Below are 26285 nucleotides of genomic sequence, written 5' to 3'. Positions count from 1 at the left end.
CTTACAGGAATTTAAGCTTTGATTAGAAATACATGTTATATTTTACACAGTTCAAAATTTTAACAACTGACAAGGAAGGTCTACATGAGGAATGAATGCTCAGAATCCCAATCTTGTTACTGTTTAAATTACCTGAAAATATTCAGCTACACAACATTTAAACCTAAATTTGTAAAAAATAGTCTAATAAAGAACGCTTTCTAGAATCTGCTATACTTACTGTTAATTTACATGCCCTGATATTTCTAAAGACGTTTATGAGAGCTTAATACTGATCAGAACACCAGTGATAGTTTAAGAACAAAATGGTCAAGTGTAGGATTGTTTTTTTTTAAGAAAACAATGTTAGTAAGTATCTACCTGTGTCAGTTACAACAAGTGCAGACCTGCCTGTTTTCAGTTTTTTTAACTTTTCCCTTCCTGGAAAGATACCACTACTTTGTCTTTGTAGGGTATTGACAAACTCAGTCAATTCACACTTCCACATTGATATGTGATGCAGTCTTGAGCGAGAGTAGAAGTCTGAAATAAAATTGCAATCTGAGGGTTTGGATGGCACTGAAGGTGCTGCCTTGCTAAGAGCAGGTACTGAAGTGCTTATTGTGCTTGAAGGCCCCTGAACAGCAGAGTGGTGAGCACCATTTATTTTAGTGTTACTGTGCAAAGATGATAAGGAGAAGGAAGGAGTTCTGTGTGGATTCCGCACAGCATCTGTGTTTCTAGTGCTCTGTTGCAACTGCTGCAAAATACAGTCTCTGAAGTCAGTGCTGCTCTTCTCAGCCTGCTCCTCCTCCTGGGCAAAGTCTGGAGAAAGCCTGCTGGCAACACTGTTGCCCATGGGCACCAAGCAATCCTGCGTCTGTAAGGCACCATTACAGCTAGGAGTATGTCCATTAAAAATGGCCAAGCTGTCTCTGTGATGCGGAATTCCGTTTTGTTTCCTTCCTGGAAGGATGTGCTCCAGCTCCGTAAAACTAAAGTCATTATTTGCATCTTCTTCATTCCAACTGTTCATTCCATTGACTTTGACTTCATTTTCTGTCTCAATCTTCTTAATTATATGATTTCTAGAAACAGACAAAAAAAGACTTAAATTGATGTGCAACTTTCAGGCTAAAACCATTTTTAATGTAAATGTGGTCTTAGTGATGCACACCTTCAATATTTCTCCCCGTAAAACTGAAAAGTTAAGCCGTAAGTTGTATATTCTTTTTCTTCCAACGAAAAGATAACTCTCAGCTAAACCAAAGTAGCGAGGTAACAAGAAAAATCTTAGAACATAAAGTCTTTTAAGTTTTGTTCTTTTTTTTTCAAACTTCAAACACTCCCAAAGTAGAAATACAAAGGAATTTCAGGTTGAAGAAAAATAAAAACTATTTTCAATTATTCTTCCCACTAAAATTTAAATGGAACCTGTAATCCCTAAATACCCAGTTTGTAGCACAGTGTCTGGCATTTACTAGGGAGTCAATAAATTATGGGGGTTAACATAAATAACTCCCACAAAAATGCGTAAGAAACTTTATTTGAATTACTATTCCTAGTTTTAGTTTTACGATACTGCTACAATCCTAGGGCGAGTTAGTTTCACTCAGAAGACTGAGAGACTGCATCTACTAATTCATTAATAGGGCCCACGGTCATGAGTTGGTAAAAATAACCAGGTTAATGTGTATGGGTAATTCAGTAAAATGTATACCTAGTAAAATGAGGATACCTGCTTATTAACAAATGAAATGGCATTTCATTTCTAAAAAAAGAGCACAATCAGATGCCAGGGAGGTCCAAGGCAATCTGGACCAAATTTTCAGATGACAAGTTTATAAATGCAGGACCTATGACAAATGTTTTGCTAAATTCACATGCTGAATCCTCTAGATGTTTGCTTGATAATGATCGATAATAAAGACGAATTTCATTTGCATTAAAAAAAAATGATCTAAGTAACAAAAACATACCTGAATTACAGAACAGCAATTCATTCTACTCGGAAATACCCACACCCATTAACCCAGTTACAATTCAGGCTCCTGATACATGATACCCAGGCATTGGCGAGGTTGCCATAGGACTACCAGGTTTTATCCAAAGCCCCTCATCCTAATACGAACACGTGAGATTCGTAAAAAACAGTATGAATAAACAGAAAAGTCACATATGATGCAAAACATTACCACCCCTCTCTGGGTTGGCTCTGGCTGAACCAATCTCATGGAATATGACAGGCAAATTATGTCCAATCCTCACAGATGATCATGCCAGTGAAAGGGAAAAAAAGATCAACAGGCAACAATTAAAAGAGGAAGGAAAAGAAATCCTAACGTGCTACCTGTCTGGCTCTTGAGATAAAGAGAAAGCAAGGGAACAAGAAGTCACATAAAAGAACTTAAAGGAAATTTATAAAATGTATGGAATATACTAAAGAAAAAGTATTATGGAAAGCAACAAAAGTGAGGTAAATCCAAAGAGCCTGACATCTATCTAGTTTTCTGTTTGACAAACAGTAAGATTCTCCTCATGTCTTCTAGCAGTACATGCAACAGAATTACATACACTGGCAAGAAACACATTCCTAATACACATTCCCTCTGTACTACAGTTTTTCAGCCTAGACAAACGGATATTCATAAAGTAGCTGTAGTGGAATTATATCACTGGCAGGCATATATTAATTAGCCAAAATGTATACATATTAAAAAGTACAATCTAATAGGTAAATTCCTCCTAAAGTTGACACAAAGAATAATAAATACCACCTATTTCCTATTTTTATTAGTGTGGGTAAGGGAAAAATATAAACTTGCACCTTAGTAAAGATTTTGATATTATTTGTTGTGTACACTGATGGTGCTAAAAAAATTGAAAGTGTTAGGTAATATGAAAAACATGAATATGCTTATAAGTGAATATAAGATAAAATACAAATAACAACAACAAAAACTACTGAAGGTAGTGATATTGGATCCTCTCAGCTTAATTGGACTCCTGGTCTTTTAAAAAAATATATATCCAACTCCCAAAACAAGCAATCTAATAAATAAGAACATTAACAATAATGAAACACCTGATATATAAGTTAAGGCAGCATACCAATTAATCATGAAACCAATTTACCCAAGAAAACTGTATTTAAGCTTAATCAACATATTTTTTAAAATCTGCTACAGGGAATAAAGTCTAGAGTTACCTCTAACTGTTAACACTGAGGATCACCAAATAAATTTTTACTGATACAAAAATATTTACATATGTAAAACTGCCATGAATTTGGAATTTTTCAAAAATAATCTAGAAATGTTAACACATTATGTACACAGCACACAACAAAAGTATACTGGGTTTTTGAGAAAGCAACATTCTATGGCAAATAGTACTTAGATGGAAATAATTACTTTTGGAAAAATCTATGGAAAAGTTTACTTCCAATAATTTAAGATCCATTAGTATAACATGGGAATCTACACTGACTGGAAAAACTTCCTTATTTACATTTTATTTATGAAACTTTCATGATAAAAATAAATTTAAAAAATTTTATATTTATTTGGGGGTGTGTGTGTGTAAAAGTTGGGGAGGAACAGAGAGAAAGGGAGAGAGAAAATCTCAAGCAGGCTTGGCACTGTCAGCGCAGAGCCCAATGTGAGGCTTGAACTCACAAACCCATGAGACCATGACCTGAGCCGAAGTTGCATGCTTACTTAACTGACTGAGCCATTTAGGTGCCTCCAAAATAATCTTTAAGTAAGACACCCGCAAACATATTTTAACATGTTTAATATAATAAATGGCCAGGTTTTGTATTTGTTTCTATCTTCAGCAAAGCAGAGGCTGTACCCATACCCACAGCTATAACCCAGCTTTGCAGCTTTCCCCCAGTCTAGAGAAACTTACACCCTGTTGTTCAGCTGTTTGGCTACACTGCTTGGACCCGGGACAGGATCCTCAGGTTTGCACACAGGATTAAAGTTGAGACCCTTCTGCATGTTGGACTGCTTGCTGTACAGCTGATAGGGAATGTAGGACAGGAGTCGTCCAGCTTTGATGCTGAAACGAAAAGTAAAACCAATTTAAGAGTTTAATACTTGAGGAAAGTGAGCTTCATGAAAAATCAATGTTCTTAACAATAGTTTTTTCACCAACAATGAGCCAACTTTTTTCCTAGTTTATTATTTCTTTTCCCTCTGTTTTAGTGGCCCTAATGCAACATAACTTTACTTTAAACACTTAAGAATAACACATTCCACCCACGAGAAGACACACATCTGAACTTTTAAAAGTTAGTGGACAACAACATTAAATGAGGGGAAAAAGAAATAGAGAGTAAGATGACAAAACTGCAAGTACAAGTTCAACTAGTCAATATTTTAATCCTCATAACTTTAATATTTACAATTCCCCCTCAAACAATTCATAGAGAATCATCAAGATTTTCTCAAATCTCATCTAGTTTTTCCAGAATAACGAAAATGGGTAAGAAGTCCCAATTTCTACACCATGAGCTCAGGAAGGGAATAAAGGATAGTTAAATATGTATACAGTTTCTTGCCCTTTCTCCTACGGGGTACAGATTGTTTTTTAATATAGATACTGAGAGTAAGCTATTTGTTTCTGAGGTCCTGGAGACTGAGAATGTATTTTCTGATAAAATACTACCTGTAAGTCATTGGGGAATCATCTGAAATGTGTCTGTTGGTTAGTTAGCCAACTAAAAATAATTTTACAAGAACTCTGTAATACTGTGAGAAAAAAATGTAAATTACACCAAATTTTTTTAAAGCCAAATCTACACCAAAAACTAGTCATATATATTTTGAATAAAGATAAATTGAGACAAGCTACAAAAACACAAGAAAAATGAAAGAAATCATGAGATGAAATTATAGTCAATTTTTATGAACGTGAGCTGAATAAGCACTCTAATCTATACAGTTAATGGAATGAGAAACAACATCTTAGCCATGTGAAGGCTCTTCAGAGTACCGAAAATATGTGACAAATGTGCTAATGTCTCCAGCAGGAGACCCCGGTGAGCCGGCATAAACTGCACCAATCACCATCGCTCACTGCCAGCAGACCCACATGGGAACCTAGCCAGAGGAGGCAGGGTCCCGCAAAATGAAGAACAAAAAAAACCCCCCAAAATCAGCCTTAGTAACTCAGGATAGTGTTTTTTAAACTATGCTCCACAACACTTGTCAGGCTTGAGGCGGCAGTGGGTGAATCACAGCAGCTTCTCATTAACTATCTTACCCTTCCAATGTCCACATTATCTAAAGAAAAAGATTATGACAAAAATTTGAAAATCTCTAACTTATATACTATATGAAAGTATAAGATTTGCAAGGCAAAGGTTTCAGTAAAATAATCTCATACCTAAAACTTCTCCATTAAAGGATTTACTTGCCTCTTAGAAGTCATAGCCTTATATTCATGCCCACATTAACTCAGGTTTAACGACACATACACAGACACCAGGGAATTCTAATCATAGCAAAACAATCACCTCAAACACTTAGAAGTGGTAGTTGCTGTTTAAACTGCTCAAACAAAAAAAGAAAAGTAATTATAGAAAAGACTATTACGTACCATCTATTAAATAACTAAAATGATGTTTAAAATTTTAAGTACAATAAAATCTCATAAAAACACTACTGAGAAGAGATGAACAAGACTGGAATTACAGTATGAAAGAAAGAATACTGTGATTGCCCAAAAGGAATCCATGCTAGGATACGTAGACACTGGGCATTTATTTTATATATTAAGATACATGCCCAGACTGATCCATTTCCACAGGGGCCAGCTCATCTATATCAAGCTTAATTAAATGGCAAAGAGCAGACCCAATTAGGAGTCAGAAAACTCTGAATTATGAATCCTGCTGTTCTTGGGTAAATCAGTTAGTCTTATTAGCTCTGCCTTCTCATATATAAAATGAAGCAAACAGGCCATATAATAAGAAGGTCCAAAGTAATTTCGGTAATTTAAAAACAGATGATTAAGCCTGACTTCAAATTAAAGTAAAATCCATTCAGGTGAACTTTAAAACTTATAACTGGCTTAAGTTGCTTTTTTGATTGTATTCTCCCTCTAATTATATTCAGAGCAAGAAGAAAGAGGAGGTATTTAAGAAAAACAAAAGCTATAATGAAAACTACGATTTTCAAGCAAATCAAGTTCCACTAAGCAAGTGCCCTTTTCAACCCACTTTTCTACCATCTAAGGATCTCAGCCATTCCTTCCAAAGTCAAACTAATATCCTGAGATCAAAGTTCCAGCCCTAGCACAATGACAGGATTGTCTATACATGACAACGCACAGCACAAATCTGGAATGATACGAACTTCTTATACTGAAAACCGCACAGTTCCTTTTTTAAGGAAAGACACAGTTAAAAGTCACATTCATTGATCCAATGTAATGAAGGGACAGGACACAAGAAAACAGCAAAAGAAACTGATCGTATGTTCCAGGGATAGGCCATCAACCGAATCCCCCAAAGCTAAAACAAACAAACAAACAAACAAACAAAAACCACATTAATCTTTAAGATACATTTGGTTTTCTGAAAGCCAAATGCACTTTTGAGGCACCTGGGTGGCTCAGTCGGTTAAGTGTCTGACTCTTGGTTCAGCTCAGGTCATGATCTCACGGTTAGTAGGATCAACCCCTGCCTCAGGCTTCATGCTGACAACAGAGTGCCTGCTTGGGATTCTCTCTCCCCTCTTTCTGCCCCTTCCCTGCTCAAGCACATGCACTGTCTCAAAATAAATACAATTTTTAAATGAGTGAATAAGCAAATAAATAAATATGCACTTTTGACATTTAAGAATTTATTTTCTAATAATTGCTAATGTTTATAGAATAAAAATAAAACAACAAAGGAACTTCTGTATTATGCCTCTAACAATGTGCCAGGCACTGTGCTTGGTAAACGCACAAATTATTTCTAGATCTCACATAACCATAGCATGTCAATATTGGCCTTCTTTCACAAAAACTGCTCGAGTACTCTAGGTCCACAATACCCCGTTCTTCTTTTTTCCTCTTAGCATGTAGTAACTTTTAACACAGGATATAATTTACTCATATACCAAGAATACTGTTTATGATGTTTTCTTCGATAGAACACCTAAGCTTCCAAGGGGGAGGGACAGGATCTTTATTTGCTTCACTGATAATTCCCAATACACAGAGTACCATGTAGCTCATCAGAGATGCACAAGCATTTGCTGAATGAATACCACGCTTAGCCAACCCCTTCCCATCACTGCTTCCTGCTGCTTACCTGAGTCATCTCCCCTAATTCCTGGTAGCTGAGGTTGTAAGAGCACTAACATACTAGGCTACCTAAACCGTCAATGTGAGGTTAAATAGTACACTAGTGTTAAGACATTACTTTTCACTCTTAAGAGGCAATGTAAGTGTGTTTATAATATAAAGTATTCTAATTTTTTAAATGTATTGATTTAATTAAAATTAAACTTACCTTTCCACAATCCATTCTGGCCGAATTACTTTTTCCCCTTTTAATTCTTTAATTTTGGCATTTGGAAGATTTGTGGCAATTATATGTGTTGTTTTGGATCTGGAATAATACACATGGTACTGGCCTCCATGCAACATCATTAGTTTTCGCAATTCCTCAGCAGAAGGATCTGTAAAGTTAGTATTAAAACACGTTAAGAGTTTTTTTTTTATAGAAGTACAGCCCTAGCTGAATAATGCCTTAAAAAGCCCAATTTGAGGAACATCACTGATTCACTTCCTCCTGGGCTGTGTTGTCAGTAAACAAAATCGGGAGGGAAGTCACAAAGTGGTAAGGCTATTTTGCCTTAGCAAATCATCTTCCCTGGCTTCTGGAGACAGTCCACCAATAAAAAAGTACCTATTGTTGAGAGATGCCCAGAGCAGATAGGGACTTCAAGTAATGAATCTAATACTAATAATAGAACAGGTATTTTAAAACTTTTGATCACATTTTGCTACATGACTCTGATATTATCTTAGGTTTAAAAAAAAATTAACGAGTATAAAATCATTTATAGATTTAATCTTACACCTACCTCCTTCAGAACAGTACAATAGTGGGTCTATTGTTCATACTTACTATGAGCAGACTTACTTTAGGGCTATTAAAAGACTTTAACCCCTATGAAGATTAATAATTTTTATTTAAGTTTTTAAATTTATTTTTTGAGAGAGAGAACAGGGGAGGAGCAGAGAGAATTCCAAGCAGGCTCGGCACATCAGCAGAGCCCAAGTTGGGGCTCATTCTCATTAACAATGAACCTAAATCAAGAGTCAGATGCTCAACCAACTGAGCCACCAGGAGATCCAATAATTTTTACTTTTATTTAAGAAAATATAAAAGGAGTTAAAATAATCTTATTCAATTTTTCTTTTTTTTCTTACATATTTTTTAAATGTCTCTTTTTGAAGGAGAGACCAAGCATAAGTGGGGGAGGGGCAGAGAGAAAGGGAGACAGATACAAAGCAGTTCCAGGCTCTGAGCTGTCAGCAGAGTCCAACGCCCGGTTCGAAGCCACCAACGGTGAGATCATAATCTGAACCAAAGTTGGATGCTTAACTGACTGAGCCACCCAGGCTCCCCTCAATTTCTTAATATGAACTTGCACCAAAGCCAAAAAATAAATACAAAAAAACAAAACAAAACAAAAAACAGAGAAAGAAACATTTTTCACTTTTGCTTCGAAGTAATTTTTATTAATTATAGAAAAATATCTTAAACAAGAATAAGTGTGACTTACACTTTCCCATAAAAAGTCAAGACTCACTAATGTTGTGACCAACATCATATTAAACTAAGTATTTTCATTAGCTTGTTTCTTCCACCTATTATCCTAACGAAAGCTCTAATCATACCTTCCTCAAAACACCTGGGAGGGGGAGGGGGCAATGTCACTGGAGGCTTCTGTATCTACTTTGTTACTCAAGCAAGATTTTCTTAAGCCCAAACAATACAGGTCAAAGTATTTAAATAAACGCTTTTATTATGATAAACTATGTAATTAGGGGAGTTTTAGTCTTTAGAAAAACACTAACAAAGGACATTTATGTAGATATGCCAATTTCGTCATGTCTTGGTAAATTCTTATAGTGTAGAATTCATATGATGCTACTGACTGCACTTACTGCCTCTGTCCAACAGAAGTAGAACGGGAACCACAAATGCAAGCCACATACATAACTTAGTATCTTAGATCTATTAGGTTAAAAATCATTACTAAAATTAAATTTACCTTTTACAATGTTTAAGAGGCTTACTAGAAAATTTTATCATTTCAGCATGTAATCAACATAAAACTGATATAATTTCACATTATTTTTTCATATTAAGTGTCTAGCACGTATTTTATATTTACAACATATGTCGATTTAGACTAGCCACATTTCAAGTGCTTATTAATAAATGTGGCTAGGGGTTACCCAAATTTAACAGTGCACTAAAAAGAGAAATGAAAACAACTTTTAAATAAAATTAATGCAAAATTCATAATGGAAGGTTTTCAGGGCTTAAGGATCACAAACACTAGAACATCACAAGAACTTCATGTAGAACAGTAAAGATTAAACAGCTAGCCAGTCAGAAATCTATAGTTTACTATTTTCTTTCCCTAAGATCAAAGAATTTGGCTGACACAAAATAATAAGTACCAAATTAAAGGCTAGATACAATGTAGTAGTATGGACAAATACCAAATCCAATAAAAAGTAAGGTAATGCAAAAAATATTCACAAGTTAATCTACAACTTTCCTAAACCAATTCTAACTGTACTAAATGATTTAAACAGAAAACAGGCTGACAGAACACATTACTTCTGTATACACATACTTGTGAAGGATGTCCCCTCTACAACTTGCTCTCTGAAATCAGAATACTGCAGAATTCTGGAACTGGAAACATGGACCTACTGGATAAAGCAGAGGTTCCCTGAAGTACAATTTTACAACTCTTGCATATTTTTCAGGATGAAGTGAACCATGAAAGCCAATCTAGTTAAAAGCTAAGATCACGTGAACTCTGGTGTCAGAATGACCTGGGTTTAATCTTGGCTTTAACATTCTTCAGCTGCATCACTTTGGACAAGGACTTAACTCCTTTAAGCTTTATCCTCTTTTTAAATAAATAAGTCTGGAACATAGAAAGTGTTCAATATAAAAACTGCCATTATTAACTATAATGACAGCAGAACTCCTTGCAAGTAATGTATGGCATGAGGATCCTGGCCTAGACCCTACAAAAAATGGTAGAAGACACACTTACGCTGACACTCTGTAGCCCTAGTTTTTCAAACAAACATAGAATTGCCACTAATGCACTAAGGACAGCAGCTAGGGACTACTCCACCAGTCTAAACAGCCTGGCATGCATGGTGGCTGGTGGCTGCTCTCATTTTCATTGCTTTTTGATATTTTTAAAATAGTATTTCTCTCTGGTTTTGTTTCTTCAGCAGAACATACTCCTACCTTAAAAGTTCAAAAGAATATAAACAGCTCTGAAGATGTGCACAATAAATTCATTTTTGTGTGTGACGCTCTTTTCAAATTCAGATGTGGGCTAATAAGAGAAAAATGTTGGGGAGATAGTATCCAACCCCATGAAATCTCTAGGACAGTAAGTTCTGTGTAATCCCATTCCTGCAATCTACTACACCAGTTAATTTTCTTCATACTACTGAAAACAATCTGAAATTGCACTATTTGTTCACCTGTTTGTTGTTGGATTTCCCCCTGGAGCATGAGCCCCTTGAGGGCAGGAACCTTGTCTGTTTTATTCACTTCCATATGTCAGGCACAAGGCAGGCATTTTTTTACATATTTACTGAATAAACTGGCATCTCCCAAGCATCAAAGACTCCTGCCTGGAGTTTTCACCCCTTTAGCAAAAGTGGAGTGTAAGCAGTATTACCAGGTTTGTCTCCAAAAACTCTTTTAATCAACCTTAACGTGCCACCTACACTGGATAGAAAGACCTGGTTTCCATCTGCAGTGTGACACTCAAAAGTTGTGACATCTTGGGCAACTGACTCCTCCCATTTAGCCTCAGTGTCCTCATTACAAAAGGAGAGGCTAGACTAGTTGACATGTGATTCCTTACAAAGCTACTGTGTAATTCTATGTACTAACCATTATCTCCAGCAAACAAAACTTGAAGACTATATCACAAATTTGTGAAAGAAAGCAGAGCAGGGAGGAAGAGAGAATCCATGTGATAGCACAGAGGCCCACATGGGCCTCAAACTCATGAATTGTGAGATCATGAACTGAACTTAAACCAAGAGTCAAACGCTTTACTGACTGAGACACCCAGGTGCCCCAATTTTTTAAATAGCAAAACCCTATTTCACATGAACCCTTACCCACCCCCCCAAAAAAAGGGAACAAAAACCAACCCAAATACCAAACAAATAAGAGTAATATAAGACTTTATTTTGAAAGTTCAATCTGCAACATATACTTACTATTTTGCATTCCAGCATAGTAGTGAGAAAAGCCTGATTCACACACAACAGAACTATTAATATTTTCAACTATTTAAGAAGAAGTTATATTCCAAGGTCTATGTAAATACTACATAACCTAACAACAAAGGTACAAAACATTTCTAGTAAATAGTATATCTGAATATTTGTTTCAAGTATCTGTTTTTGGTGTACCTTGAAAATACATATAATTTTAAGGCTGTAAAACCTTTCAGGTATTTTGGAACTTAAGTCAGTAACCTATTTAAAACAACTAGCAGCTTTAATCAGGCATCCAACAGCATTTATTACTTACTGTATCTGGAGACAGGAACTTTATTTAATCACGAGTGTATCCTCAGTATCCATATTTTCATTCTTTTTTTAAAAATGTTTATTTTTGCAGGTGAGAGAGAGAACGAGATAGAGTACAAGTGGGAGAGAGGCAGAGAGAAAGGAAGACACAGAATCCAAAGGGGGTTCCAGACTTTGAGCAGTCCAATGCAGGGTTCGAACCATGAATTACAAGATCATGACCAGAGCCACCCAGGTGCTCTCTCATTTCAATCATTTCACTTAGAATTTAGTAAGGATCTCACAAATGCTTTTTTTAAATACAAGATATTCTATCACCTAAAAATTTCTGTGGGAACAGAGAGCTGACAAACATTTGATTGAGTTGAACCTGGAAACTCTATAGGATTTTATATGCAGATAAACTGAGGAAAATTGGTGAGCAAAGCTGTTAAGGAATGGGGGAAGAGGCGTGGCCACAGAGTTGAAAGCACACTTCACTGTAAGAGGTGAGTGGTGGCCTGTCTCTAACTCAGCAACACTGTAATAATTCACAGAGAGATTAACTTGAAGATTTAAATTCCCTTCTAATCCCAAGATTCTGAGTCTGTGATCTAAAACAAGGGTCAGAAAACTAAGGTCCTTGGGCCAAATCTGGCCCACCTGTTTTTGTAAATAAGGTTTATGGCATACTACTCTCATTCATTTATATACTGTCTATGGCTACTCTGAGGGCTACAACAGCAGAGCTGAGTAGCTGCCACAGAGAGTGCAAGGCCCACAAAGCTCTGGCCCTTCACAGAAAAAGTTTGCTAACCCTTGATCTAAAATATATAGCCAAAGACTACTACTTTGTGAAACCAAAACCAAAATACAGTATTTGTTCAAAACAGTTCTACTATCCACTATTTCATATACTACTCAGAAAGGATAGGGTAGGTTATGCTGCAGTAACATGACCTCAAAATCACAGTGATTTACAACAAAGGTTTATTTTTCACCCATGAAACATTTCCATCCTCTGCTCCATCATTTCCATGGAGCTGTGGCTCCATGTCATCATCTATACAGACATCCAGACTGAAGGAGCAACCTCAGTCCAGAACACTGCCAGTCACTATGGCAAAAGAAAAAGAGGGTATGAGGCAGAAACTGACTTTTAAAGCTTTATTCCCAAACTGATATATTCGATTTCTATTCACATTTTGTGAACATGGCCAAATCTGACTCCAACAAGTAGGGAAGTAAAATCCTCCCTCAGGGAGGGGAAGCAGATTTTGGTAAACAAAAATACAATCCACCAAATAGTGTATTTGGAAATATTTACATAAATAATTTGTTTTCCGTATTTCTATGCCCTAGCTGATCAATAGCATAGATCAATACTAATGTTCAGCCTAAAAACAAAAGCAAAGGCACCTCAGTAATTTTATGTTTCCTAAGATAAATAATATTAAAACTCAGAATTACTTAAAGATTACTCTCTAATATAAAACATGCCTAGAATAAAAAATTTGGAAAACAGAAGAAAATACACCACTCATACATAGTTCTATGCCCCCCAAAAGAAATCACTGTGATGTATTTGCTTCTAGCATGTTTTTTCCTGTACTTCGTTCTTAGTCTGATCGTCTCCTACTTTTCATTTTACATTCTACCCTTTCTCATTTACCAAAAATGTTTCTATGTTCTACATTATCCACAGTTATCTTTTCAATTGTTTTTCAATGCTTATTTTGAGAGGGAGAATGCATGCAAGCAACCGTGTGCATGGGGGAAGGGGAAGAAAGCCAGAAGGGAGAGAATCCCAAGCAGGCTCTCTGCTTTCAGTATAGAGCATGACATGGGGCTTGATTTCACCAACTGTGAGATCATGACTTGTGATGAAATCAAGAGTCGACTGCTTAACCAACTGAGCCACCCAGACTCAACTTTAAGTCACCTTATAGATATATAATTCATAACTCAATTTCTATTGTTATATAATGCTGTACTTTCAAAGAAAACAACATGATTAACATTATCTTTTATATTAACTTAAACTGGGAGGCTGATTAGGCTTATGACCTTAGAATATACTCTCAGAAGAATTACTGAGCCCAACGTTATAAGCATAATAAAGTCTCCTCATGTATTTCATAATGCCATTTTCCAAAGGAAGTATACCAACTGATACTCTTGCCCTATCAATGAATGGGTTGGCTATTTTCATCCATCTGTTTCTGTTATTAGGTATATTCATGTAATAATTTTTTGAAATTAAATAAATTTTGCAAAAAACTTATTCTGCTTTCCTGCTTCCTTATACATTTCTCTAATAGTAAAGGTGAACATGGTTATATGTTTGTGACCCAGGTCTACTTCCTGAAATAAAGTTTCTGAAATCTACTGTGATCTTAGTGTTTTATTTCTTGTGATTTTGATGGATAAGCTTCTTTCCAGTCATCCAATTTTTTGCAACAAATTATACTGAATAATCCTACCCTCCCCCCCACTTATCTGTAGTTCTTTATAACTTAGAATATTTATAGTAGTGCTTAAGTGCTAGGCTGTTCTGATTAATAAATATTAATGCAGTAATTTATAATACATATATATACATGAATGATACCTAATTTACATACCAAATTTATATACATAGAATTTATTTCCGAGGAATCCTAAACCATGCATCTGCCTATTCCTATTCCAGTTACATCGAGTTTTAAATGCTTATAAGCCTTGTATAATAGGTTTTGACATGTCAGAGCTAGTTCTCTCCTCATTGTTCTTTTTCATCATTCCCTTAAGGTACACTAATTGTGGGGGAAATCAGATGTTAAGTCAGATAATTTGCTGTAGCAGGTTGGCTAACAGCTAATGGTATTAACAAAGAAAAAGTGTTGGGTTTGAAGAAGTATTGCTGTTGTAATAAAAGGATTTCTGGCATTCTAAAAATTCAAACTATTCACCAGAACTTCTTATGTAAGATAATAATGGGTGTTCTTAATGACAACGAAGGCACTCTATGATTCTAAAGTGTCTTCTCAAAGTTTAAAATTATATTCCACACTAATCCTGTTACTTTTAGAGAATATTCTATAGAATGTTTTGAATGCAACTGAAGTTCAGAACTAAAACCAACCCTAGTGAGAGATCATCACACACAGTAAAAGTAGAAGGCATCTATCAGAAGACACGACTTTGGCCTGACGCTCTGCAAGTGCAATCCCACCACAGCGTCTAAGCGCTACAGAATGCAAAAAGAAACACATGAAGACTACTCTCATGTCTCTAAGCTCAGTGTAAAAGAACAGTTTTGATTATCTGGTTAAAACAAATTCTAAAAACAAACTTTAGGGACACCTGGGTGGCTCAGTCTATTAAGCATCTGACTCTTGGTTTCAGCTCAGGTCATGATCTCACAGTTCATGGGTTCAAGCCCCCATCAGGCGCTGTGCTGACAGTGCAGAGCCTGCTTGGAATTCTTTATCTCTGGCCCTTCCCTGCTCGTGTTGCCCCTCTCTCAAAATTAATAAATAAACATAAAAAAAATTTTTTAGCATCTTGCACAAAAGCTTTCCTTGATAAATCTCTAATGAGAAAATAGTCATCATGCACACCATTTCATTGTGTATACCCAAAGAGCTTGATTAAATGCTGGTTGTGCTACATACATGGTAGAAAGAAGTAAACCAAATGGCTGCATACACCTCCTTTGGTCCTACAGTAGTAATATCCTTCATTATTTCATTATTTCATTTGAGTCTCACAATCCTATAAATTAGAAAAGATAATTTAGCATAGTTACTGATAAGGAAATAGAAAAAAAGTAGGTGACTTGTCCATAATCACACAGCCACTGTGCAGGCCCATTTTGTCTTCTGACTCCTAACTCTTCCTCTTCCTCCAGGAGTTTTGCTTACTCTCCTGACTCCTTTCCTCCCTAACTACTTTAGAGTTACCACATCCAACTATAAGCCACATACACGTGACCAAACAAAAACTGAAGAAAGATTCAAAAGCCTAGAAAGTCTTGAGTAACTATCAGGTGCAAACACCTGTTAAACACTGGCAAAAATACAGTGGGTGGCATAAATTAATACAGTAAGTCTCTCCCATGTTAGAGGTTCAATTCCTACATCTCTGATTTACGAGATTATAGAGTCTCACAGAAAATGAAAGAAGATATGTATATATACAAAAAAAAATTCTGGAAAGCATACATTTCTGAATAAAAATTAGATTTTTCACCATTAAATGGGACTGTTTTCCTAAGCTATCATATTCACATGTTCAGAAAACACCAAAACACCAAAGTAAGATTATTAAAGTTTTCAAACAAATCCTTATCACTTGAAATGTAAAACTCAGGTGTCAAAATAAATATGCATGTCATGCTTGCATATTCCCTTGTTCATTTTGCAATGCATGCCAACATATTTGCATGCCCACCTGTTTTTTCATAAACCTCAGAAGTGCCAAAGACATTGGACCTAGTCTTTTATCTACACATTGAAAAAAGTACAAAATAACCAGAACACATCCTGCCATATTAACTGTCTTGATCCCACTCCATAGAAGATAGCAATTACAGTTCACAAGATTTGATACTAGCTCATTCTAGGAGCTTTCACCAAAATATGCTCAGGGCCTATCTCCCAGAGTTTACAATTCAGTAAAAGCCTACACTGTGGCCCATTTCTTAATTAAAAGCTATAAATTCAAGAAGGCTGAGCTGAATTAATATATGAGTAAAAAGATTTTAACCTTAAGATATACACATACAAAACCCTGTTACTCACTCATTTACTCAACTAATATTTACTAGCCATCTTACAATGTACTAGGCAAGGCTCTAGGCCCCTGGGACACAGCAGTGATGAATCAAGACTCATGTCTGTGCTCCATGGTACTTCTATTTCACTGGGCAGACAGAAAATAAGTCAAATAAATGATACCAGTTCAGGTACAAATAAATTCTATAAAGAGAAATAAAGCTGGACAAGGGGTCACAAAAGCAATTGAAGGGCAAGGTACACCTATCCTAGATATGTGTGGTCAGGGAGTCTCAGAGGAGGTGACATTAGATCAGAGATGTGAATGATGAAGACCTAGGGACATCAGACGGAACAGCAAATCTAAGGCCCTACAGTGCTACCTCTGATCCACGTTTGGTTAGGGGCTACTACATAAAATGGGCTTTTGGATTCCAAGAAACTTAAAACATAAAATGAGACCTGACAATATAAGGTGTCAAAATAAATGTTTCTAGCAGTGCTGCTATGAAATTTAAATACCATGGACTGGCTTAGGAAAGAAGGCAAAATCTAATCTGAGTCTTAATGAATGAATATAATTCCAGTTCACAGTTGTGACGAAAGAAGATTTTCATAAGAGGCAACACCACAAATGGAAGCGCAGAAACAAAAGTACAAAGACAAAACTTAAAATATCAGAATACGCCCAATGACCAAAATCAGAGAATATAAAGGTGAAAATGTACATTACGATTAGGACAAGAATGCTTTTACTGTCTCTCATTTAGAAAATGCCTCTTTATCCAAGACCAGGCTTAAAAAGTCAATCCCTCTATGAAAGATTCACTAATTCTCAAAGGCAGTAATCTCTCTTCTGTGTTGCCACCCATTTTCCTTTGTACCCAACTTCACAGAGTTTATTACTTGTCACAAAATCCACATTATTCATCAACCACTATCTCTTTTCAAACATAGTTCCTAACACACAGGCAGCATAGAAAATACATTTGTTCAGTCAACTAGGATGAAATAAAATGGGATGGAAGGTCCACAGATTGGAAAACTCAACAGAGGAAAGATGGCAGTTCTCCTTAAATTGATCTACAGGCTTAATGTAATTCCTATCATAATCAAAAGGTATTTATTTAATAAACTAAGACAACCATATTCAAAAATTTATATGGAAAGGCACTGGACCTAAGAATTACTAAAACAATCTTGGCAAAGAAGAAAATGGAAGTAATCATCCTACCTGATATTAAGGCTTACAATACAATCAAAACCATGTGGTATCAGTGAAGAGAGCCACATGCATCAGTAAAATAAAACAGAGAACCCAGAAACAGACCCAGATATGTCCAACTAATTTTTGATAAAAGCACAAAAGTATTCTAATGGAGGAAAGATAGTATTTCAAGAAGCAGAGCTAGAGCCATGGGATATACATAGGCCACCAAAAAAATAAATTAAAATTAACTGAAAATGGATCATGAACTTAAATGTAAAACATAAAATTCTTAGAAGAAAATGAGTGAAAATCTTAGGGATCTAGTATTAAGCCAAGACTTTTGAAATGAAAGTACAATCCATAAAGGTAAAAATGGATAAACACAACCTCATGAAAATTAAAAACTATGCTCTACAAAGGACCATGTGAAAAGGATAAAAGACAAGCTACAGACAGAGACAATATCTACAAACCACATATCTGACACAGGAGTAGTATCTGAAATATGTAAAGAACTCTTAAAACTCAACAGAATATAAAACAAATGTGAAAATGGGCAAAGATACGTATAGAATTTCACTGTCAAGAGCATAAAGATGGCAAATGGACACATCGAAGGATGTTCAATACCATTAGTTATCATGCAAATACAAATTAGAACCACAATGAGACACCACTACACATATTAGAAGATGTAAATTAATTTAAAAAACAAAACCAAAAAACCAAATTGTCTTTACCAAACACTGGTGAGGATGCAGAGCAATTGCAACACAAATAAAAACCACAATGAAATAGCAGGACACACCTATTAAAATGCTTAAAAAACACTAAATGCTAAAAAGAATGCAGAGAAACGGGTCACTCATAAGTTACTAGTGGGAATATAAAATAAAATAGCACAGCCATTGAGAAACAATTTGGCAACTTCTTAACAAAACTAAACAGGCAACTACCATATGTATGACCTAGCAACAGACCTCTTAGGTTCACACAAAACCTATACACAAATGTTCAGAGTTAAAACCAGAAAATAATCCAGAATAATCCAAAATAATCAGTGTATAGGTTCCTAAAATTTTTTTCATGTTTATTTTTGAGAGAGAGAGCGAGAGAGAAAGAGAGAGAGAGAGAGAGAGAGAAGAGACAGAAAGAGCCTGAGCAGGAGAGGGGCAGAGAGGGAGACACAGAATCTGAAGCAGGCCCCAGGCTCTGAGCTGTCAGCAGAGAGCCCCACGCCTGGTTCAAACTCAAGAATCGCAAGCTCATAACCTGAGCTAAAGTTAGACACTTAACTAAATGAGCCACCCAGGCACCTCGATAATCCAGATGTTCTTAAACCAGTAAATGGTTAACAAACTGTAGAACCCCCAGACAATGAAATACAACTTAGCAGTAAAAGGGGAAAAACTACTAATAAAGACAACTTGGATGAATCACTAGAATATTATCCTGAATTTAAAAAGCCAATACTAAAAGGTTATATACAATATGTTCTTTTTATGTAACATTCTTGAAATGAAAAAAGTATAGAAATGGAGATCAGGTTAGTAGTTAAAGGGACTAAAATGGGGCTGAGAGCAGAAGGGAAGCAGGCATGGCTACAAAAGGGCAGCATGAAGAATCTTTGTGGTGTGGAAACATTTTCTATCCTGAACATATGAATGGCAATTTCCTGGCTGATACTGCCCTCTGGTTTACAAGATGTTACCATTGAGAGAAACTGGGCAAATGGTTCACAGTATCTCTGTATTATTTCTTATAAAGCATGTAAATTTGCAATTATCTCAAAAAAAAAAATAGGATGGAAGGTGAAGAAGTTAACTTTGGCAGGGAAAAGATCCTTTTGTGCAGAAAAAAAGAGAATTGGGCTGACAGAAGCACAATAGCCAAAAGATGCAGAATCTTTAATCTCAAATTCAATGCTAATTGGTTTGCAAGAACGGGAGTCACCAAGACTCGGTATGCAGGTGGCATACCTAGGAGCTTTAAAGGAGTCAAGAAAACTTGGAATGTTGGGTGTCTGCATGGCTCAAGCATCTGACTCTTGGGTTTTAGCTCAGGTCATGATCTCAGGGTTCATGAGTTTGAGACCCACTTCAGGCTCCACATTGGCAATGCAGAGCCTGCTTAAGGATTATCTGCATCTCTCTCTTTGCCCCTCCCCTGCTTGCTCTCACTCTCTCTCAAATAAACATTTAAAAAAAGAAAACTTGGAATGCTAAAGTATATAGGGAGCATGATTAAGAATCAACAAAACAGGAGTGCCTGGGTGGCTCAGTCAGTTAAGCGTCCAACTTCGGCTCAGGTTATGATCTTGCAGTTCATGGGTTTGAGCCCCACATCAGGTTCTGTGCTGACAGCTCAGAGCCTGGAGCCTGTTTCAGATTCTGTGTCTCCCTCTCTCTCTGCCCCTCCCTGTTCGCACTCTGTCTCTGTCTTAAAAATAAATAAACATTTTAAAAATTAAAAAAAAAAGAATCAACAATACAGCATTTCCTACTTGTCTTACTTCATCTAAAGCACTAATTGACTACTGCAAATCCATTACAGAGACTGTTGATTCTTTGATCTACAGAGTAATTACAACTGAAAAGATTTCTAAGAAAATTGAAATTCAACATAATGGAACTTTACTTGTAGAATTAAAATAACATAATCCAAACAATAGTAAAAATTAATTATTATCCATATTCTAAAGAAAAGGATAGGGATAAAACTGAGTCTGAAAAAATGGCTCCAAAGAGAAAATGTCTTATAGTCAAACAAAAATTGGTGACAAAGTAGAATTAGAATTCCAGATTCTCAACCATGGCAGTGATTACCATAGTTTTTATTTTCTCCCACACAAAGGATCTCTTTCTTTTATGAATAAGGGTACCCTGTAAATTGCGGACTTCCACAACTGGCTAATGTAACAAGCATGTTTCTTTTTCTTTTTTCAAACATTTTTAATCTTTATAATGCATCTCAGGAAAGTCAGTGGAACTTGAATGTTCCAGGATACTCAAGTAGAAAAGCTGCAGGTTACGAACTTTCCCAAAGCTGCACCAGCATTGTGAAAGAACATTCTTAGACTAAATTCATTGTCAAAGATGCCTGACAGGGGCACCTGGGTGGCTTAGTCGGTTAAGTGGACGACTTTGGCTCAGGTCATGATCTCACAGTTTGTGGGTTCAAGCCCCTCGTTGGGCTCTGTGCTGATAGTTCAGAGCCTGGAGCCTGCTTCTGATTCTGTGTCTCCCTCTCCCTCTGTCCCTCTCCTCTTCATGTTCTGTCTCTCAAAAACAAACAAACAAACAAACAAGCCTGATAAAACTCAACCAAGAAAACATTTTCAGTTAATTAAAACTTAATTTTAATTCAATAAATATTTTCTGAGTGGCTAATGCCCAGTCACTGTAGAGAGACCAGGATACAACAGTAATGAAAATGTGAAAAGTGTATCTCTCACTCTTATCCAGTAAATAGGCAACTACAAAAAGAGCCAATAAATGCCAAAAAGCCATAGCCCCAAAAGAGCAGAAATCACCTACCCCAGGAGGAAGATAATCAGAGAAGTTAGAGAAAGTATAAAGAGACCTTAAAGATAAGGAACACCCAGCTGAGAAGCAAAGAGGGATAAATATAACAGAATGACAGATATTTATAGCCATTCACTTAAATACAGTAAAGTGATCTTAAGGAGAGAGGAATTCTCAAGAGAAAGAAAACTTTAGTAATAAAAGCTGATAGTGAACAGACAAGTGATAACTGACTTTACAGATCAGAGAAAGAGAAAAACCTAAGCTGGTTATGTGGAAGCACACAGAGTCCGTTTGGTACCAGTGAAAGTAACACAAACTCACAAAAAAGAGGCACTGGGTATCTCCATAAGTGGGCAGGTGAACAGGTCATGAAACAAGATGTTTATGGTTTAAATTCTGTTTGAGAGACAAGAATTCCAGATCTCCTTTCCCACCCACAAGGAAAAAAACTGTCCTCTCCCTTCCAGGGAGTGGACTCCATAACAAAAGGAATATAGGACGGGAGAAGGGAATATATAGGGGATGAAAAAAACAAAACACAACAAAACAAAAAGATTAAATGAAATTCTGTTTCCAAAACAGAATTGTGGCCTTGTTCTTCTCCCAGTTAGGGAGTTACACATCCTTCTATAGCAAGAGTCTGGGAAATCTAACATACACATCACCCTCCTTCCTCCCTCATCAGCTCAAAAGGACCTATGGATAATTACATTTGGAAATCCCCCAATGAAATGGCCCTACCAGATTCCACTAGACTGAAGTTCACAGTGTACGTGCCCCACATGTGTGCGATGAGCTTCCAACCAGGTGGTTAAGAAACACTACTTTTAACCTCATTTGGCTTTTTAAAACGTGATAAAAATTAAAATAAAAAACACAATGGCAGGTACAGGTGGGATGAAAAGGAAAAGTCCAAGACTCTAAGCAGAGGATTTTATCATTTTTATATATAAGATAAATAAAAACAGATTTTAAAACAAATCACACTCAATTCTAGTGAAAATACATGCCAAAATAGGATATCTAAAAAGTAAAAAGTACTCAACCTGTATATCCATTAACATAAATGGCAACTCCACTAAAAATCGTAGATGAAGTTCCATCCTTCTGTAGAGCAGCATCTGATCGAAATTGTTCCTCCAATTTCTGGACCTTGGCAGCCATATACCCACCCTGGAATTTTAAAAAAAGGTAAACCAATCACAAAGGTTATATTTTCCAACCCCCAACCCCATTCTCTTTACAGAAATTTACCTTAAAAAAAAAAACCTTACTCTATGCTAGTGACCAAGATATGATGTCATTGGGTATATTTATAAATATTTCCCATAAGACAAGGGAATAAAACAGCTTTTCTCTCTGTCAACTCAATTCTTATTCAATCATATTCTTAAAACAGTTACTTTAAAAGTGGGAAAAAGTAAGAAGGATAAATTTAATGCTACAAAATATTGCTCTCTCTACAAAATCAAGCAGAAGTTACACAGAAGTTTAAACCAATTAAAAATTTGACAAGTGGTAAAAGTGTATTTTCAATTGGTTTCCACTATCTTCTGAATATAGGAAACTTAAAATTAGTAACTTAAAGTAAAATGAAACAGTTCAACAAACCAGGACAGCCCTCCATACATGTAGATAATGTAATAAATGGTTCAGTGCCCAAATTCTGCATCTAATCAATCTATTTGATAGCAGTAATAACTTTCATTAGAGAACATCAACCTTGGAAAGGATATAAAAACATTTCTGCTAAAGACCTATACAAATCTATGAATTTAGCTATACTTTTCCTAAACACTGACATAAGTAAGCTTAATTTATTTGAATTATCAATTGTTTATTGATTTTATTTTACTGATAAAGAACTATCCATTAGATCTTTAAAATACAGTAATAGATACCTTAAAAGTGGTACTTATTTCCTCCAAAATGGAAATTATTTTACTGTTTTTGATTATTCAGATATGACATGCTCACCGTGGGAAGAAAATTTTTTTAGAAAACATAAAATATAAATTAGGTATAATCCTATTCACTGTTAACATACTGGGATCTTACTTTTAAATCTATTACTATATCTCAGAATATACAGGTTTTAAATAAATAGGATCATACACAATAATCCTTTATAATACACCCTTTAGTCAAGGCCATCTCGAGTTAAGAAATAAAAAGGTAAATAATGGCTGAACAGTGTCCCACTGCATAGTGAAAATTTATTTGTCCAATCCTCTATCTACTACAGTATATCTTGTGTTTTCTATTTTTCAGTATTATTAGCAATGCTGCAATAAAATTATCACAAATATTTGTACACCAGAACATTTATTTCCTGAGGATAAAATAAAGTTCGGGTGTTAGAAAGTTTAAACAAGCTTTTAATACACTGTGAGAACTCAGAACAGGTGGTATCTAAAGTGATTCACAATTTTAAAAAATGCCTTAAACCATACTCCAACCTACAAGAAGAATGAAAAATACCAGACAAGTAAATATAATTATTCTTATTCTTTTAAAACACACCCATTTTTCCCAGCCATCATTTTCAGCTCGCCTCCTCCCTCCACCTCGTCTCATGGTGGAGCGTCTGTATTAAGGGGGAAAAAAAAAAACTGTCAATATAATAACATAATACTAGTTGACATTTTATTTCAAGTCAAGAAAAATAAGAATTTAAAATAAACTCAAATAATTCAAGTTGTGAGAGTTAAAACTTTTCCCAAAGCACAACATTCTCCTGCTTTACAAGTGAATTTGTTCCTAAAGCATCCTTCTATAGGTAAGTTTCAGGTTTAAATTATAACTATTATAAATTTAAGTTTTTTATAGCAAAAGTATTTATGCACTCCTGTGCACCAAACCTAATACACACTTGCATAAAACATCACCAAATTAGACCAACATGGCCATGCTTGTTAACATTAATTAGTACAACAGAATCCAAGAAAACATTTTCCCTCATGAATTGCCCTCTGATCCGGCTCTTAAACTCGGTCTTTACTGTTACATACCAGACACTTAAGAAAGCATTCATAGTGTAATTCATCTATTATGCAAAACTCCTAAAAGAAGTCAATTAAAACAACACATCTAATGGAGATAATGTAGAAAGATTATCACTTATCACAAACTATTAAATCTGGCATTCTCCTTAAGGCTACACTTGACCCACTATCTTGTTAAATCACCCACATGACCAAATAATGGCTTATCTCAAGTGTTAGGTACCTTAGTGGCTAGCAAGGTATCAAATGGTTCAGAAGTCAAAGCAGGTACTAAATGAAACTCCTTATAAAACTCTTCTAGGGGTGCCTGGGTGGCTCAGTCAGTTAAACCTCCAACTTCGGCTCAGGTCATGATCTCAAGGTCATGGGTTTGAGCCCTGCGTCTGGCTCTGTACTGACAGCTCAGAGCTGGAGCCTGCTTCAGATTCTGTCTTCCTGTCTCTCTGCCCCTCTCCCATTCATGCTCTGTCTCTTTCTGTCTCAAAAATAAATAAAACATTAAATTAAAAAAATAATTAAAAAATAAAAATAAAATAAATAAACAAAAACTCTTCTAGCCATACAGTTATATTTTGAGACAGGACTGCATTATCCTTCACAAAATTAACTTACCATCTATTTAGGTTATTTTCCTTCTACTATGTAAGTTAATATCAATTAATATGTTGCAGGAGAAGCTCTGTACATTATCCAAGTCAAATTAGCTATGATATGGTTTGGAATAATTTGTTACTGAGTAAAATCTTAAAATATGACACTTTAGACACACATTAGCAGACATTTTTTAAAAATATTTCTATACTTGATAAATTGATCAATTTATAGTTTTTCCTTGCTGACATGTCTATTATGAATTTTTACTGTTAGCTCTTAAAAGGAGCCCAAGATATGCAGAGACCTTCTCTTAAAAAGGTAAGTCCTACAGATAGACAAGGGGCATGAACAAAAGGCAAAGTGATTAATCCAGATGAAGAGATGTGGATGCAAAGAGCTGGTGTTGTTTTCAGTTTGATAAAGACGTAGGGGCATGACTACCAACGTGCTCATTATGAATCCCAGAACTGCCATATTTGCTCTGCTAAATACTTCTGTTTTCAAGAGGCGTACTATGTCCAGTCCCTCAAGACCTCTCCCTTATCTTAAAGGAGTAGGGAAAATGTGTTAACACAAAATTCTTGACTTCATATTAACTTTGAATCTATACATTTGCTCTTACAAGTAAAGAGTTTGGGAGTTCTGGCCCTTGTATGTTAAGGATGCATATTCACAAAAATTAAAGGCAACAATTAATTGGCTAAATGAAAGTAAGGTAAAGAACATATTATTCACTGAAGCCCTACTGGGTAACTACTGCAAAAGGCCAATATGAAAAATCCTCATCAGTGGTTTAATGAAGATAGGAAAGTACGAACAAAGTCATAAATTTTTAAAAAGTTTACGTTTCTTCCTCTATTTCAAAGTAATAAAGCTATACCAGAAAAAGAAGAGACTGAAATTAGTAATTTCTTCCATGTCAACAAATTTGATTGGGTACAGCAAACTCCTATTGATTCAGGATTCAAATAGTAAGAGACTGAAAAAAGGGATAAAGAAACATTTTATATATTCAAATTCTATTTTTGAGAAAAAAGCTTAACAAAGAGCTAACTAGGTTATTGGTACCAACCTTCCTGCTGAGGAAGAGGAAAACCAAACATTTTTTAAACAACAAAATAAAAAATTATTGGACCAAGATTTAGAAGATAACAAAGACACGCTGCCAGCTCACCTGTCCTCCCCAGGCTGGGACAGCTTTTTCCTCTGAGGACATGTGGCAATTATAAGAGTGGCACGGCCATGTTTTTGAGCAAACAGAGCACTACGGGAACAAAAGTTGGAATTCAAGGGTCCTCCAAGCATTGAAATCTCGACAGTTGGGATTAGAATCCTAAAGTAGGTGAACTGGAAGTAGAAAAATCAAATTCTGCCCAAAAATGTAGCCTGCCTTGGATTATTTCAACCTCTG

General features: G+C 35.7%; 1 protein-coding gene across 4 annotated transcripts in view; it reads right to left on the bottom strand.

The window, feature by feature from the left end:
* The window catches only part of REV1 (REV1 DNA directed polymerase), a 62090-nt gene extending 36024 nt beyond the window's left edge, over positions 1–26066 (bottom strand). For 3 of the 4 annotated variants that reach the window (XM_029937148.1, XM_029937149.1, XM_029937151.1), the window contains exons 1-6: positions 26049–26066; positions 23799–23862; positions 22322–22448; positions 7490–7658; positions 3892–4044; positions 361–1067 (exon numbers count right to left, since the gene is read on the bottom strand). In XM_029937148.1, coding sequence (XP_029793008.1) covers positions 361–1067; positions 3892–4044; positions 7490–7658; positions 22322–22448; positions 23799–23852 — 1210 coding nt within the window. In that variant the 5' untranslated portion in view covers positions 23853–23862; positions 26049–26066. Of the gene's footprint in view, positions 1–360; positions 1068–3891; positions 4045–7489; positions 7659–15437; positions 15538–22321; positions 22449–23798; positions 23863–26048 lie in introns of those variants that run through there. The other variant, XM_029937150.1, reaches the window with a different exon arrangement.
* Positions 26067–26285: the final 219 nt, after the last annotated feature.

The sequence above is a fragment of the Suricata suricatta genome, chromosome 4 (assembly GCF_006229205.1).
Source record: "Suricata suricatta isolate VVHF042 chromosome 4, meerkat_22Aug2017_6uvM2_HiC, whole genome shotgun sequence".
Lineage (NCBI taxonomy): Eukaryota > Metazoa > Chordata > Mammalia > Carnivora > Herpestidae > Suricata > Suricata suricatta.
Note: the sequence above shows the minus strand (reverse complement) of the source record. Positions and strands in the feature narration are given on the sequence as shown.